Source organism: Pieris rapae, chromosome 14 (assembly GCF_905147795.1).
Source record: "Pieris rapae chromosome 14, ilPieRapa1.1, whole genome shotgun sequence".
Classification (NCBI taxonomy): domain Eukaryota; kingdom Metazoa; phylum Arthropoda; class Insecta; order Lepidoptera; family Pieridae; genus Pieris; species Pieris rapae.
In genome coordinates this window covers 1,435,842-1,454,118 of record NC_059522.1, presented here as the reverse complement: position 1 = coordinate 1,454,118, position 18,277 = coordinate 1,435,842, and the positions used below count along the sequence as shown (strand labels likewise).

General features: G+C 34.7%; 1 protein-coding gene across 1 annotated transcript in view; it reads right to left on the bottom strand.

The window, feature by feature from the left end:
- Positions 1–18,277, bottom strand: part of LOC111000280 (bicaudal D-related protein homolog) — a 72,582-nt gene that overhangs the window by 3,705 nt on the left and 50,600 nt on the right. Inside the window, exons 3-7 of the mRNA XM_022269667.2 lie at positions 16,074–16,229; positions 15,417–15,590; positions 14,916–15,028; positions 14,384–14,517; positions 4,854–5,074 (exon numbers count right to left, since the gene is read on the bottom strand). Of these exons, the coding sequence (XP_022125359.2) occupies positions 4,854–5,074; positions 14,384–14,517; positions 14,916–15,028; positions 15,417–15,590; positions 16,074–16,229 (798 nt within the window). The remainder of the gene's footprint in view (positions 1–4,853; positions 5,075–14,383; positions 14,518–14,915; positions 15,029–15,416; positions 15,591–16,073; positions 16,230–18,277) is intronic.

The window sequence follows — 18,277 nt, the reverse complement described above, 5'->3', positions numbered from 1 at the left end:
AGCGGCGTCTGAATCTTTGTAAAAGCCCCGGAATAAATGAAGACGAAATAGGACCAAGTGTGTCGTATATAAAAAGCCGCGTTATTAAAAGTAATCTATAAATGTGGAATTAAATGGAAAACGGCGGTTTCTGAACAAAAACCGACCCTGTTGTATTTTTTTTATAAATTCTTATATATGGATAAAATTATTAAGTTACTTAACATAAGCGCTTATTACGTAGAGCGGGGCCTTGACAAAGTGTTCGGGCCACGAAGGTCGAGTACTTTCACAAAACACTCGATGACTCAAATACCAGGATTTACGCTTATTACAACTAAGGAAATACTCTTAGTTCTTATTTTTAGGCTTTCAATAAGCTGTGTTAGCATCAGTGTTGGCTTAGTGAGCGTGCGACCCTCATCTCTGAGGTCGTAGGTTCTATCACCAATGGACGATAAGCGCATTTAGAATGATATAGTTACATCTAACAAGCAACGATGGCGAAACGTTCTGAAGCGCATCTCTGATACCACTACTACACATAGGGACAACTACGGACCACTGTCTCCTTAATAAACATCTTTTTGACCTAGGCGATAGACAGCCCCATGTGCAGAGGCTGTTTCAGCGCAGAGGAATCAGTCACCTAAGTAGCCCTGGAATTGTGGCTAAATAACGTACATAATCCTCGGAACAGTGAGGCCGCTTCCTGAAGCCTGTGATGTGCCCAGGAGACTTCTGTGCTTCTAGAAGGAGCTAGGCTGGCTAAAATAGCCAGGACTTTACGCAAAACGGACCAAATATGAGTCTCAGTGCGGAAAATATACTATACCACTACTACACAGCCATCACGACCGCAGGAAAACATCTTGAGGAAATCAGTTTGTCTTAGACTCAAAAGGTCGATGTCAGGAACGCTGATTGCCTAGATTAGATTGACGAATGGTCATGAAACAGATACAAAAACAGCCCTAATAAAAACCAATGATGAACACTATATACTTTGGACAAGTTACAATTTCGGTGAGTTAATTTACTTAACAAAATACATAAGTTAGCGGACCTTTTTCATTGTCCGTGAGTGTTAGAGTGAGCTGGCTAAAGTTATATTATTTGTTAGTTCCTGCAGTTAGTAAATTTCTTGTATACAAATACATTTTACACTATTTTTGTTTTTCATGTTTGTTTTTTTGTGTTTCGCCTGTAAAGTGTATTATTATTGTTCACTCGTATCAATTTAGGATCACCCGTTAAGGCAGGAGTGTTTTTATAAAAAAAAATAAAAAATATATTTTTTTTAATTTATTTAGATATAGGCAGTGAATAAAACTCTCTGGACTAGACCAATTGGACTGAACGAAGTATCGAATTTAAATTATTAAAGAATTATTTTTAGATCAAAAAGCATTGACCTTTTCGTGAGTCATATAACCTTCGAGATTACAAAAAGCTCTTCCTAAAGACTGACCACATCTAGTAGGTTTTGAGGTTTTGTCCATAAAGGCAAACGTGGGTTTGTATGTGGGTGGATATCCTTACAAGTAGATACTTGAATATAGAGTACCTATTCTATTTAGTGAGACTTAATTATATATATTGTTGTGTTTATCACGTTTAATACAGTATTAGGTTAGGTTAGTTTTTCTCCATAAGATCGATTAATTCTTTTGGGGTCGGTAACTCATGCTTGAGTCAGCCGTAGGAAGAACTGGAGATAAAAGAAGAGATCTCTCTCTCTCTACTTTCTAATATTAAAAGAGCTTTCAGGGGAGCTCTTGCTTTATTTGAATAAATAATTGTCCAGATCTATATTATATATATAACGAAAATTATCTATTTTCTTTTAACTCTTTTTGATATGTGATATTTTTTTAAATAATTTATACCCTTAATAAATTCATATCTAAGATACTCTAGACTTAGGTTATTCGTGAAATTATTACCGCAAATCAATTTATTTCAATCGATAAAACGTCGAAGCGTGTGATTATTTTATATCGCTACAGTGATCTATGAAATGGAAGAGTAATTCTTTATGGTATTCCGTACAGGCAAGTTGAAAATATTGATACGAAAAGCTAAAGCTAAATTAGTTGAAATTTGAAAGAGTTATAAGATTTAAAAAAAACAGGTAATTATATAAACATATTTTTAACGAACTTATTTAGCTAAGTGGTTTAGTGTTTACAGTATGTGTACTAATGCGTTTAAACTTCAATACATACTTATTTGGATATAAAATAATGACTTCATCATGACGTCACTTGAGCACTAAGGCAAGCTCGGTTCTGTACTTCCAGAGAAATCGTCTATGGTATTTGATACCGCGGAATATTAACTACCCTAGTTATTAGATAGCTTAATCTGAGAAGAACTTGGTTCTGAGTAGAACAAGGCCTCCTGGTAGTTTTGCAAACGGATGGCGTAATTTTGCTCTTTCGCGAATTTTGTAAACGTTTTTGACATTCATAAACATGCCCTTAAACGCATCTAAACTGAATAATGAATATTGATTTGATTTGATTTTAAGAAACATAGAACCTTATATAATTATTTTTATATGCATTTGTCGTGCTCCCGACCAGACTATTTTTACAATAATACAGACTAAAGTTTTAAAATGAGGTGCCATCATTTAGATAGATAAAAAAATACTATCGTCGAAGGAAAATATAGTAAGCGAACGATTATGGCGATCAAAAGTGACTAAGAAAAATCAAACACACTTATTCTAATTAATAATCTTTATTAATTAGTATTATCGACTGCAATTTTGGCGAAAACCAATCACAAGCGGACAATTCCGGACCGTATATAATTATACCGTGCAAAAGCTGTTCAAAACCCGTTGTGTCAAATAGCAACAGTTATTTTTTTGTTCGGTGCCATTGACCATTCGTATGTACTCAATATACAGGAAGTTATCGTCATGTAGGTCGTTTACGTCAATGTTCAGATTATTGTGAATTTATCCGTCCGTGTCATATTAACAATTGAAATCAGCGGTACTACCATTTTAGGTCGGTGCCTCAGATCTGCATCTGTGTCATAATCATTTTTAAGTCGAATAGTAGCAAGCCATTTTCCTTCACCGTTCGAGCGAATGATGAATGTGAGAGACAGAAAGTCCACTGGTGCACAGCCGGGACCAAACCCAGGACTTAAGGGATAAGAGTTGCGCGCTGGATCCACTAGGCCAAAAGGAGTGACGATGGCTGACGCCGGAGATATATGACCTTCAAAGCCCATAGGATCTTTATCTAGATTTAATTGTCTATGTTAATACATTACATTTGGAATATATTTCGTCATTGTATATAATCTTGTTTTTATAGCTCTGGATTATAAATATACTGTTAAATTTAAGAGCATTTAAAAATAAAAAACTTCTTTACTTAATATTTGAGCTAATGGGAGGTCGCAATATCAATTGAAAACATGTAGGCCAAGATATCGCAACATTAAGATATATTTATATATATATATATATATATATATATATATATATCCTGAAAGCGTACAGCGTGTCCTTTTCACTGTTCTTATTACACGTATTTAAATTGTGTTTATTGTTTGTTTAGAAACACTTGAAGGTAGAGCTTGTAAACCAAGTCGTTATGTCAGACCTTGTCGAATGCCTTAGCTATGTCGAAGAAGAGCACAACCATTGCCCTCGGTTTCAAAGAGCTGTTCTCGTAAAGGATGATGGTGATACTATGAACTTGTAAAAGGCACGAGTGTGCCGGCCTGAAGCCAAACTGCTCGTCGGGAATGAGCCACTTTTACGACTAAAGTAATATAAAGTGTGTGTACTTATGTACACGTGTTAGAACTTACATGTTAAAATTTTATTTTACGTTTGTGGAAAAAACTACAATAGAAAAAAGGTATTTAATACATTGAAAGTTTCATTATAACGCATTATTTAGTTAAATAAAGTATATTTAAATATCACAAAAAAAGGGCATCGTATAAATTTACTCTCATAATTTTTCCCTAACCCGCCAAAATTATAACTTCAAAATGCGAAATAATGTCGCAATAAAGTACACCAACTTGTTATTTTCTTATTATGTTATTCTCATAAAGTATAGAGTACCTGAAATGACGTTATATACTTTATTATAATATACAAGTGAACTGAGAACATACTGTAGGTCATATATTTATATTGAGTAAATGACCTAGAATTCAAATCATTATGTAAAATCGCACGCATTAAAATCTGCCATTAGTAAGATAATAATTTTTTTAATTAAATACGAAAGTTACAATTAAATTATATGTTATCTAATAGCCCTTTGAAGTCAATGTATGAGACTTACCGGAAGCACAAAGTTTTTGTAATATCGAAATCCTTAGCATCATAAGCGATGGATATTTCTAAGTCATTAAAAGTACCATTAAGTATTCAGTATTTGGCCGAATAATATATGTATAGATATTCGGTATTCGGCCGAATATATTAAGTGCACTCGAATAGGCCGAATACCGAATAGTAACCGAAATATACGGTTACAAGTCTAATTAAACGTGTTTCAGTGCATTCTATAAACCTAGACAACATTTTTAAAGGTCACTAGAACCCAAAATAATGTAATCCCAATTTGACTTTAATCCTCAAGACTAAAATTATGTCAATTATGGAAACAATTGGTCGTATTTAAGCCTTTTGAAAGGCTAATGAGACAGATGTGTCTTACGAATGAAAGGAAAATTGTTTTTATTATTCGTTTTCTGATATGCCGTACAATTGACCACTAACTAAGCATGCTCTGTGCATGTATCAAATAAACGTACTATATATAGTCTGTGGTTTGATACATTGATATATCAAATATCATCGTTTTATTCTAATAAATATTCCTTACCTTAGATGACAATTCAGCAATTAATTCGTTCTTCTCGTCAATCTGTCTCTCTCTCTCCATAGAACGACGCGCGTGTGCAGCAATGGAATCACGTACTCTGCTGCCTTCTAGGGTTGCGTAAGCTGCAACAGCATCTGCGCATGCGGCTGACAAGGCTCCACGTCTTAGGGTCTCCCCTTCATCACCATCCAGTGACGATATTGATAGATCCGAGTGTAATCCTGAAAAGAATTGTTTATTTATTAATAGTCTATTTGCCAAGATAGTGGTACAATTAGATCGATCCGTACAATCAATGCATGCAAATGTCATTAATTTGTACAATGTCATATAATAAAAACATTAACAAATCATAATAATAAGTTATGTATGGTGGCAAACTTATGGTCTAAATAATCGCCCACGCAATAAAGGCCTAATTGAAATAACATCATATAGGTTTATAAGTTAATAATATTACAGTCATTGAAGACACACAACGAATGGCGAAAATATCAGAATATTTTGAAAAGGAAACCACAAAATTGGTGGTAATTATAACTACTTACTTTCATTTAACACGTAAATGTAATACAAATGTATTTTTCTTGAACAATATAATGATGTTAGTTAGTCTGTGGAGACAACTACGTATGATATGATCCTAAAAAGGAATGGAGCTATGGGCTAAAAAAATAATAATATCTACCACTTTAGGACATTTTTGACATGCAAGAAGTATTTCGACATGAATCGTGACAGTCGTAATAAGTGAGTCATCTATAAAATTCCGCTTTGCACAACATGTTTACATTGTGATGCGAAAAACAGTTTCATAGCAATGATAATTTAGTTCATGACGTAATTAATGAAATAGCCTTAGATTTCTGTATCTGTTTCTTGATCATTTGTCAATCTAGGCAAGTGGGTGATCATCCTGTGCTTGACACACGTTTTTTGGGTCTAAGGCAAGCCGGTTTCCTCACGATGTTTTCCTTCACTGTTCTAGCGAATGTTAAATGCGCATAGAAAGTGAATTGGTGCTCAGCCAGGAACCCTCGACCTCAGGGATGAGCGTCGCCATAATAAGTAATCTAATTAAAATGGATCGATGAAAATTAGGTTCCTAAGCGCAATATTTAAAAACGGTTAGACCAATACCAGTTTGATTAATTTTTTGTACTCTGATGAAGTTTTTGATCCAATAATTTGAATAATTGCACGGAAAAACCTAAAAACCAGTTTTTGTTCCGAAAAATCGAACAGTCTCCGAAAATTGTTCCATAACATGTTGGTTATGTATAGCTGTTGCAGCTAACTAGCATAATATGCCGTTAAATTAACAGCCTAGTCTGATTACTAAATAACGCAGTTGATCTAGCGGCCTGAAACGTTCAGCCATTTGATCAAAAATCTAGGCAAATGACGTTGCGTTGACGTTACATTACTTGCCTATCCTGTTTATTTATTAAATTGACTGTCAATAAAACGTCGGGAAACAACATTTTTTTTAAGGTTTTCCAAAGTTATATGAAAAATAGTATGGAAGACTGTAGTGCAACAAGGGCAAGTGTAAGAACACTAATACATTACATTTTAAATATATTAAATAAAGAATTTCTAAATCATAACATTTAAATATATTTAGAATTTTCTTACCTTCGTAGTAATAATAAAAATAATTAAAAATTAATAAAAAGAAAATTAAAACAAATTTTAAAAGTTTGGTCCCTGGCAGTTAATTGTTGGCAGCAATTCCTCGCTGTATTGCGAACTTATCCGTTGAGAGAGGAAAACACCAGGTCTTGGGTCACCGGTACTATCACCTAAGGCCCAACTTAAATGTTTAATTAGTGCACGCCCTCACGGCCCAAGAGTCTCAACAGAACAATGTATTGTAATGTTAAGAAAATGTATCGAAAAGATTACATTTTCAGAAGTATTTAAATACATATACAACAGATCTTATGTATAACACAAGCCCAGGTGCGCTTTCTGTACTTTATATTGTACCACATATATATATAAATATATACACATCACGGATGATCAGAATCGACATCTTTGCTCACTGTTCAAAGCCTGGAAGGTTTGTATTGAAATTCTTCATACAAAATTGATAATGCTGTGTTTTTTCGGGATCCAAATCGCAGAATCCCTGCCCTTTCACAACTACTAAGTAGACTAATGAAGCAGTTTGAAATACATAACCGACCTCTTCGAGTGAAGGAGACATCACAAAAACGTGGAAATAATTAAAGTCATTAAAGTGTAGAACGGGGTCAGTTTCTCGTGCACTTCAATTTGAAGGCAACATTTGATGTTTACAAATTAGTGACTTATGAGTTATGAGATGGATTTAACAGGCTTTGGTGGTTCTAGTGGATTGCTACTTAAGCCAGGGTTATGTGGTACTCGACAGGCATCGATGTAGTCGAGTAATTTCGTGTAAATGCTTGTAGAGTAATTCACAAAAAATATTGAAATATCTATTCGTAGGCATCCAAAAAACTTAAATAAAAATAGCCTGTATTCGACTACCATAAGTCTATACTATAATAAGGATTACATTAAGTAACTTAAGATAAGTACATGACCTCCGAAGAAAGAAATCGAAATAGCTATCGTTATTAAAAAATAACTTAGTGTAGGTACAAGTTTTTTTTTGTGTCTAACTCAGAAACTCAAATTTTGTATAGGTAGTAATTATATTATAATTGTAATTTTTAAAGGCAATGTTCCGTAGCGTGGGAGAGTATTTAGACCATATATTTTGACAACAATTAGAATTAACTGTACTAATATTATGACATTATGATAATTTTGTCATTAACCTATTTTACATGGCTGTTTGTGAGGGTTTTATATAATTAATGTACCTAAGAAATAAACGATTTATTTATAAGCATTTCGTATAGATGCAACAGTAAAAACATTTGAAAAATATTCATGATAATTAGCTCTAATAGAAAGTTCAAGAAATCATAGTCACGATTTTTGGCACAAAACATTAACCTTGTTTTAGGTTAGATCAATGTGATGGTTGCTAGGCAACCGTATAGAAACATTGGTATGAAAATCTTTTAAGAAACGGATCACTATTTCAGTGATGTTCATTTGTTTTAGATAATTCTTACACTGATACGGTTATAACAATGATGTCATTGAAATTTCTCTTCCTCTCTTCAGTCGGTAGCTGATACCTGATGGCGTGGTCAGCAGGACTACTCTTGTAGCAGTGTTGGAGCCAAAGCCGAACAGTTGAAAGTGGCTGCGTCTGGCTATTTTTTTATATGGGGCAAACGGGCAGGAGGCTCACCTGATGTTAAGTGATACATGGACACTCTCAATGCCAGAGGACAGAGGACTCGCAAGTAAATTGTCGGCCTTTTGGTACGCTCTATTCTTGAGGGAATCGTAGTTGTTAAGTCGAATTGGTTCGGCAATACTTCAGCTGGGCAGCTGGTTCCACATAGTGGTCGTTTAAACTGCCTTTAAAACCGTTAAGTTTTGGAACGACAGAATGTGACGTATTCTGCCTCGACGTCCAAGGAAAAACTCCTTCGAACACTGTCCATGGCAAAAGCGGTATGTCATTGTTAAAAATTCCTGTTTATATCAAGAACGTTGTTGCGGATGTCAATACAAAGGAGAAAGTTTAATATCCTCACTTTATATGCATATTATAAATAATAGCTTTATGTAATATGTATATTAGACTGCCGTATATCGCTCTCGTTTTCTCAACCATCACTGCCGGCCTTTTAAGAATTGGTACTCTCATATTGAAGCCTAAGTAGAGAAGATTCGGAAACTTCTATATGTAATCTATATAGCAAAATATGTTTCTAAGCGCAAAACTCAAAGATAAACACAAAGTAAAATATTTTTTTATTTTATTTCTGAGGAAGGCGTTTATAGAGAGAACAATTAGAAACTAATTAAAAAAGCAGTATTGATAATGTTGTCATATGTTGATACGTACTAAAATAGTAGGCTATTTAAAAAAATAATATTAAGGCGAAACAATATACATATATTCAATGTGTGTATAAAAGACATAAGTTTACTGTATTAAGTTTGTTAATGTCTGAATTTGTTATATGACAAAAACAATTGATTATTTGTGTGTGAAAAAAACTTAAGTTCTACTGTATTATTATGCCTGTTAATGTCTGAATGTGTTTTATAAAAAAAAATGTGATTCAAAGACGAAGTTAATGTGTATTGCAATTCAATACGTCAGATTTGCGGGAGGTGTTACAAAATTGCTGTTTTAACAGAGTATTGCAAGCGTATTATGCAAATACAGATAACTTATAGCATTAATGTGTCGTAAATTGAGGTCACTCAGTCGAAATTAATGCCATTTCACCACGTCAGCACTAACTATGCAAAACGACTTTTGTATCCTGCCCGGACAAAGCTCTGAAGAGATTTGGGCGCTTAAAGATGTCATGAAAAAGAAGAAAGGTCTTCAATACCTGTATACTACCTGTACTAACATATGGATCACAAACTTGGGCGCCTGCTAAAGCGTAGTAAAGTATATAGTATACAAGTGTATCAAAGAGCTATGGAACGATGTATGATAGGGGAAAAAAGAAAAGACAAAATAAAGAATACAGCTTTAAGGAAAATAACTAAGGTAATAGATATTACAATAACAATGAATTAAATGGAAATGAGCGGGGCACATGGCAAGAGGAATAGTGAAGCAAAAAAACTGCTTAACTAGTGCTAAGGTACAGAAAACGTAAAAGAGGAAGACCACTTATTATAATTATTGAAATTAATTATATTTAAACATTTAATATGTGCTATAAGTATGGATTCTGGATTTTGTATTTTTTCTATAGACGTATGGTTTTTAAATACTTATTAATTTAGGTATAATTGCAATTAATTTGTTCTATATTTGAAATTATTTGTTCGTCAATTTTGATTGTAGTGTTCATTTATCATCGACTAGTATATTAAAGTTTTTTTGATGCTTGTTTTAAAGGCTAATGCGGTATTTTGGAGGCAACAATTACAGAATTAATAAAATGGATTTTTAATTCATATTATTAAATGTATCCCATGTTCCACATATAGCGGGATTGTGTTCTTTGAATAACTATGAACAGTTAGAACCAGCATTGTTATGTAGAAAAGTAGTTTTTATAGAGACAGGTGACGAAACAAGTTAATTTATAAACTACTCAAGCGTTAAGATAGCAAAAACATCGCAATGTCGCCTTGTTGGTTTTCTCATCGTTTCGCTGTGCACAAATTGTTTTTGTATCGTAAATTAATTTTATTATTAGATTTCTTTTATCTTTTACACCTCTCTTAATAAAATATTTTTTCGTGTTCCTGCACAAGGTCACTTGTAGTCGAATACATGCTTTTATATATTTAATTTTTGTATGAGTAACATATGCTATATTTCGACAATATTATGTCGCTGAGCTAGACCGAAAAAGTATAGGCTCCAAAAAGTAGGATCTCTCTTCTTTTTTAATTTGTTAAAAACATTGTATTGTATGATTTACCAACATTTTGTAGGGTATTGGTTATATATAATAAATTGTTAGAGACGTGTTGGCTTAGTGGCGTGCGACGCTCTTCCCTGAGGTCGCAGGTTCGATTCCCGGCTGTGCGCCAATGGACTTTTTTTTCTATGTGCGCAACTAACATCCGCTCGAACGGAGAAGGAAAACATCCTGAGGAAAACGGCAAACCAGGCAGGCAGAGAAGTATGACCTACTCGACATAGAAATGATCATGAAATAGATACAGACATCTGAGGCCAAGACCTAAAAGGTTGTAGGGCCACTGATATATGTTTTTTAATTTATTAACAAATATCGCAAACGTGTCAATATAGAATCATAGTTTTCAGTAGTCACAAAAAGACTTCGAAACAGCCTTGACCCAATTCGAAAATAAAATAAATAAACTGTATGAAATATGGGTCTGATGTACTGCGGATGGCACAGACTGTCACGGTAAACGAGAAATGCGCAAAATAATGCATAGATGATTTATTTTCGAGGTTACGGGGCACGATCGAAATAGTAGGGTCCCACCAAAAACCAGTGGGGAAAACCATTAACTCTTGGCCTCAGTGTACTTTATCCGTATCATTTTTAGAAGACAAGTAAGACACGCCTTCAATTTCCAGGTCTAAGGCGTGCCTTATTCACGATCTTTTTCGTTACCGTACAATAGAAAAAGCAGATAGAAAGAGAAGTCCACAGATTTAATCACATGACCTCAAGGTTGAGAGGGTGATTAGGGCCAACACAGCTTACTGATTGAAACACTAATTCGTGAATATTTTTTTATGTAATAGGAGGCAAACGTCTTTTAAGCATTGGTACGTTCTTTTCTTGAAGGACCCTTCGAATTGGTTCGCAAATACTTCAGTGGACAGCTGGTTCCACTGGTGTTGCGCGTTAAAAAGTGCCTGAAGAAACGCTCAGTTGTGGAAGGATGGATGACGAGGTGATGCGGATGGTATTTTGTATTAAACGGTCAAATGCTTTAGAACGATGGTTTTCGTTTTTTTCAATGTTGCTTAGCTTATCAGAATCAAAACAATACCGACGTTTGGAGTCCGATTGTGGTGGCGCGTATATGTGTGTTCACAGTCACATAGTAGACGATGGCGGATTAGACAGACGCCTGACTGGGGTCCACTGTATTTGATTATACATGTTTTAGAGGCCACTACTGGACTCGCTACTGATACGCGGTAATCTCTACTACTGATGTGAATTAAAATATATTCTTACGTTCGATAGACCATTTACTGAGGCTTTATAATCTAAAATCTCAGGGCATATCACCAGCTCTATCAAGTTAAAACTATTTACGACGACATCGTTTAGACAACATATTATACTGGTATTATATTCTTGAGCCCTTGAATTGCGAATAGAAAATGTAAATATAGAATTAATTTAACTTCTTTTCTGACGTTCATAAGTGTTACCTGTGTTAATAAATTATTTTGATTTTGTTTAGCCCTATATTGACCAAAATCAAAAGTCCCGGCTGAATTCTATTATATTAGGTATTATAACAAAGTCATCGGCTGTTACGACTATCGGTTTTTACGACCAAATATGGTTAGTCCCTTCAATGTCGTTATAACAGATATTTACTATACTACGGTCATATCTCTACCACCAAATACTGTGTGATTGCGTTGCCCATATCTGTAAGGCGTTTCGTACGCTTTAGCAATACGATCTTTACATCCACGGCAAATCTAAATTTACCTCATATTTAGCAGATTTAACCCGTAACGAATATTTATAATTTCACGTAATACACATAAATACCGCTAGCGATAATCTTGCTACACATTTATGTAAGCATTAGTTTTTCGTTCCAACAAATTACACGGCCTCCACTTTGTGGATTAATACACAAATTAGATACATAGCTACCGAAGTTAACACTTTGTAACCAATTTAATTTTTCGTTGCCGTTGGTGGGACAACTACCTAAACGGGGAATGGGAGTTTGTGATGACGCTGGCAGTGCGAGTCACAGCAACTAACACACTACACAGCAAAAAAGGTTCTGGCAGAGATGATAATTGTCCGGAACGTAGTCTCATACCGTATTCTGGGCTAATGGACATGGATAGCCCATACATTCTGAAGAAATCGTTAATAAGTTGACGCTTGGAAGCCGCAAGGAAAGAGGAAGCGAGACCGTCCCAGGCAAACCTGGTGTCAGTTGCAGATGAGGCAAACAGATCCGGAAAGACTTGGAGCGATATGAAATACGTGGCTCAATACCAAACGCGATGGGGACTTTCTGTGGACGTCCTCTACCCCTTCAAAGAGAGTAGGACCTTATTTGTATTCGCTTGATTTTCAATGAAACCTTAGCTTTGGGAGCTTGACGTAAATCATAAGTGAAGCATATCGAATATTTTCTCCGGATCATGGCTCTACGAACGAGACAAATTTTCTATGACCGGCAAAATAGTTATTAGCTACGTTACTTATCAGGCAATTTCATAGCCTGCCTGCGTTGACAAGTGACAAGTGACAAAACTGTTGCCGTTTGTCGTGCTTTATGACCGACAATAAATTATAGATTCAGGTGTTATTTGTCAAACTAACTCTATTTATTATTAATTGTCGTTGTTTCTGTCTTTTATCTTTATAGTCTGTGCAAAGAGGCTTATTATAGGTATTTAAATGTTTTGAGTAACTATTGTTGTAACAGAAATAAAGTAAATAGAGTAAGAAAAAAAAAACTCCTGTGAGCATCATGGAGTTTTTTTCTCTGAAAGCTTAGCTGATGGAGAGTGAAAGGGCTTTTTGCCAAAAACATAATCCATGTATAAAACAGGAGTAAATATGCAATTAAATATTAACTGAAAACCTAATGTTCGTTTACAAATCAAAGAAAATATTTACATTTCCACTGTAACGTGCATAGCGTGTTCCATTGTAGGTCATACCTTCGTGATTTTAAACATTAAATACAATCCTATATACAAGCGTTGTTTGCATTTTTTGCTTAAAATACTTTGTCGAGTTATTTTTGTATACCTGATAACTTGTAGAAATACCCAAGAACTTGATCATTTGTCAATCTAATAGGCAATGATCAGTCTGCGAATGACATGCCGTCGACTTTTTGGATCTACTGCATGGATTCCTAACAGTGTTGTCCTTTACAGTATGGGCTAATTTAAAAGCGCATATAAATACTAAGAGAACACTATAATTAAAATTAAAAACTACAAGTTGTTTTTGTCAAGTTCTGCGGGTAGGTTCTAGTATGTATTCCATTTAAATAAACTATAAAAACATTTACCACTAAAAACTAACTCACAAATATTAACAGTTAATTGGTGCTAAAAAATATTAGATTTATTTAAAAATAAAAAAAGTGCGTGCGTACATACAAATGTCAGAAGTGAAACTTCTTTGAAAAATATTTTTTACTAAGGTAAATGCCCCAATAGATGATCATGTACCAGTACATGATCTCTCCAAGTATTTGTATACTACATTCACACTATATGCGTGCTAATAAATAATAATAATATAAATAAATGAAGTATCGTTTACTGCACAAGACGTTATGCGACAGAATTGCCATCTAAGTTCTAATATATATAACTACTAAACGAATACATCAACCGGGCGTGTATTTTTCCCAATCTCTCTCAATCAGTCTTAATCAATCAGTCTCAATAGCTCTTTCTCTTTTCTTCGAAAAAAACGCTGCAAGTCTTTGTGACGTTTCATCCGTAAAAATACCCTAATGCGCCAAAAGTATTTTCCCTTCAATAATTAAAACCCTTATTCGAGAACTATAATTTAAGCTACATTAAGTTCACCTCTGAAAGAGTGAGGCTTCCTCCTTCCTTACAATTCTCTCGCATCTTCGCTAGTGTTATCCAATCTTTCCCAGCTATTTTTATTTCCTTTTTAATTGATAAAGTATAAAAATAACACAAATGAAGATGTATCTCCATATAATAGAGGAACTGGTTTATTTGCCTTCCTTATAAGTGAATCTAGACTTACCAGAATCGTCGTCGTGTCCTGTATTAAGTTGCAGAGCCAGTGACCTGAGTTGCTTGAACACCTGCACTGCTTCGGTGCGTAGCCAGCTGTCGTCCTGCTCATCAGGTTCTGTCTCCATCTCTGAATGAAGAGACCTGGAGACAAAACAACTCTGCTTTAAAACTTTTTTACACTTACATTTATTTCGAAAAATGATAAAAGATTGATAAGATTGATTTGAAATATATTGGCGTGGTGGATTGAACGCGCCTCTAAAACCAGAGGTAAGAAGCTGGAAAAACAAAAGAAAAAAATGAAGAAACATATTATCACGAAATAGATATCTGATGCCAAAACCTAGGATTGAAGCGTCACTGGAATATTTCGTAAAAAATCTAAAACTATCACTGATAAAACAACTATTATAATAAACATAGCCTTGATTTAAATTATTCACGCATGATTAAGCGCAAATGAACTGTTTTAGAAAGATTGGATTGAGAATTCCGGAAAAGCATTGGTCTATTAGGTTAGACATATAATTCGTTCTTACCTAGCAGCCTTTGTTGTTTTGATGGGTTCTGGTGCACCGATCCGTTCTGCCAGTGTATCATGTGATCGCTGGAGACGTTCAAGGTCTTTCAATGTGTTCTGGTAGAGATGTTCCTAAAAAGAAATAAGGTGTAAAGAAAATTGGATAATGCAGAAAGGAGAAAAAATTGACATGGATCATTTATTAAAAGATCGCGAGTATGGGACGGGAAAACGACAGCGTAACAGTTATTGAAGCCCCGGTGATTCTCCGGAGTCACGAATGGGAGAGAGAGCCTCTGTAATGCGGCTTTGTAGGAACTACTCAAGGTGGGTATCGCCCACCCAGTCTCTGAATAGCAGAAAGCAGTAGGTAACTGGTGTAGTTCCAGTCCCACACACCCCTGCAACAGTCGGGGACAGGGTTCTAGCAAATGCATTTCCACATCGGATATCAAAAAAAGGGTTATTTTGAAGACTAAACGTAATGAATTGATTATTAGTGATCCATTTTTAAATATACCTGTTCCTTCATCTGCCTCTCAAGAGCAGCAATCCTGTCGTTGGCTTCCTCCAGTTGCTGGGAGAGATTGTCTTTATCCCGTAAAGAACTGGTGAGACGTTTTTCAAGGTCCAGCTTCTTGTCGGTTACTAATGCCAGTTCGGACTTCAAGGATGCCAAACTTGAGACGTGGTCCTGCAAGTTAAGTAAGATTAGAATTTAGACGTTAATCAATTTAATAATTTTTGTATGTTTCCGTGTAGTACCCATTATATTTCCGAGATAAATTAGGAATGAGATATTTGTGTAAAAATTTAACATTATAGGCCCATCGACTACGTTGGCTGTGGGCCAAGACCAGTAGATAGATTGGGATCGGAAAGAGGCTGAAGAGGCCTATTGACTGCTGGATCGACAGAGTGGAGAAGAATCTGCTGCAGCCAAAACCCAGCAATTGGTGGAATGATAAACAGGACGCTAGAAGATTCTCTTTTGGAGGCCAAGGCACTTTTTGGGTCGCTGAGCCATTGGAGTGAGTGAGTGAGTGTGACAAAGTTATAATAAGTTATAAATAAAATAAAAGATGCACAAGAGTTGAAAAAATTCTTAAATTAAAGTTATTATAGTCATGTATTACTTTAGAAATTATTATTATCTACTGAATTTTACTGAACCTACCTTTAGACTTGTCATCCGTATGGAGCACTGGTCTTTAAGGCCGTCGAGTTGAGCCAGTAACTGGGCTTCCGTCGCCGAAGACTCCTTCAGCTGAGCTGTGAGCCGCGAGTTTTGTGCTGTTAGTTCAGCGATCAAATTCGCCTTTTCTTCATCTCGCTGGAAAAAAAAATTAGCTATAGAGGTAAGGAAAGTAAAGGACGATATGACTAGTGGATTTAGAAAATAAATGTAGTATATATCTATCTTTTAAGTCTATTTCTTCTTTGTTTGTGTCTTACAACAGAAAAATAAGTTTTAAATAACACAAATAAATATCGCAAAACAAAACCTCAGTGTTAATATTTTTAGTTGATTCCGTAACTACGATTGCAGGATTTAAGGGTATAATTGTAACTCCACTTTTTATACATGGCGCTACAAACTTTAAGGTCTGGGCCTCAGATGTATGTATATTTATAGTGATCAATAGTGTTTTCTACGCAAGTGATCAGCCTTGTGCCTATCACACGTCGACGACTACTAGGTCTAAGATTTTTAATATAATGTCTTTAGTTACTCAAGTTCAGCCTAACAATTCAAATAAAATATATATAGAAAGATATAGGAAGTCTTTATAAATTAAACAAAAAAATATAAGAAAAACTGTTTAAATATAGTTGATTAATGTAGACAACGTTCGATCGAAAAGCGAAAACGAAAGATCGTTTTATCAACTATCGGAAGAACTTAAGTGATAGAGCAACATGATCTTATCGATGACAATTGACAGCTAATTTGTTGAGTTTCCATTTCCGTAGAGGTTTTTGTTTAGTAATCGTTCTATATAGTACCTTCCAACTATGTTTTTCTTAAATTAAATTAATTATGTATATTATTATTATTATTTTATAGGTTAAGAATATTGTAAATACTGGATTGTATGTAGATATATTAAAAGTAATACGTCGATTCATTTCTCATGGTCACAGGTGAATTCAACATATAAAATCAGACTACAAATATGATTACTACACTAATTTGTAACATACCAAGAAATAAGTCAGTTTTATTGCGCTGTTTTGTCACTTTTCATTACAGCGTAAATAAATTTGCTCGAAAGTGACGAAACGCCGGACAACTTTGTTTGAAAATAAAAAGTATTTTTATGTGGAAGTTTTCTCAAACCAACCTAAAATAGGTTATGTCTACTGTAGGAAATATTGTTGTGGACCAAAGCCTCCTTTGACATTTCACCTATAGGATCCTGCCTAACAAGTATTCCAGCTTTCGTTTCTCTTGAAAGCCAACGAACTTAGGGACGACTGGTAAATAGAAAAACATTATTTCAATGCAGTCCCAGATGAGTGATAATCAAAAATCCGGCTCGGGATTTATAAAAGGAGTCGTTCCTACAATTAGATTGCAAGAAATGATCGCATTGTAATGTTATATTGTCTCATATATATTAACCGATGTTGACGCTTGTTTATTTTATCTAATTATTGTTTTACTTTAACATAAACTAACCTTAAAATATAAAAACAAAAATATATTATTAAAGATTCCGAAGATAATAATAATAATTCATATAATAAAGGCATCATCGCGAGTAGCAGTCGCAAAAGAATTAAGACTTAAAAATAAACTTATATCAGGCTTACAAAGCTCATTGTTTTAAATGTTATATGGGAGAAAATTATTATTATTGTAATTAATCAATATCAGCTATCTAGAAAATAGATAAAACAATTCGCCCATGCTTGTTGCGTCATTAATTTTTAGAATTAATAATTGTAATTAAAAAAAGTGTTGGATATATTTAAGTGCGACTCTCATCCCTGAGGTCGTAGGTTCAAGCCTCGGCTGTACACCAATGGACTTTGTCTGCTGTGAAGGAGAACATCGTGAGGAATTGGCTTGCCATAGACCCATAAAGTCGACGGCTTGGGTCACAGGAGGCTGATCACTTGTGTGTTAGATTGACAAATTAAATTATATACAGAAATCTGAGGCCCAAAGATCAAAAAATGTCTTATTCTCGTGTTGAACGGCCGTGGTTAATCCGCGTAATCTTTTAATTGGGTCTTGCTTTTAGAAACTGAACCTTATTGTGTGTACTCACGGTTGAGATTGGATAAAATTGTGCTACTTTTTATGGCTTCGGAAGGACGTGACAAAGACTGTTGCAATAGTGAATGGCGTAAAAAGCTAAAGTTTTCGTGTTT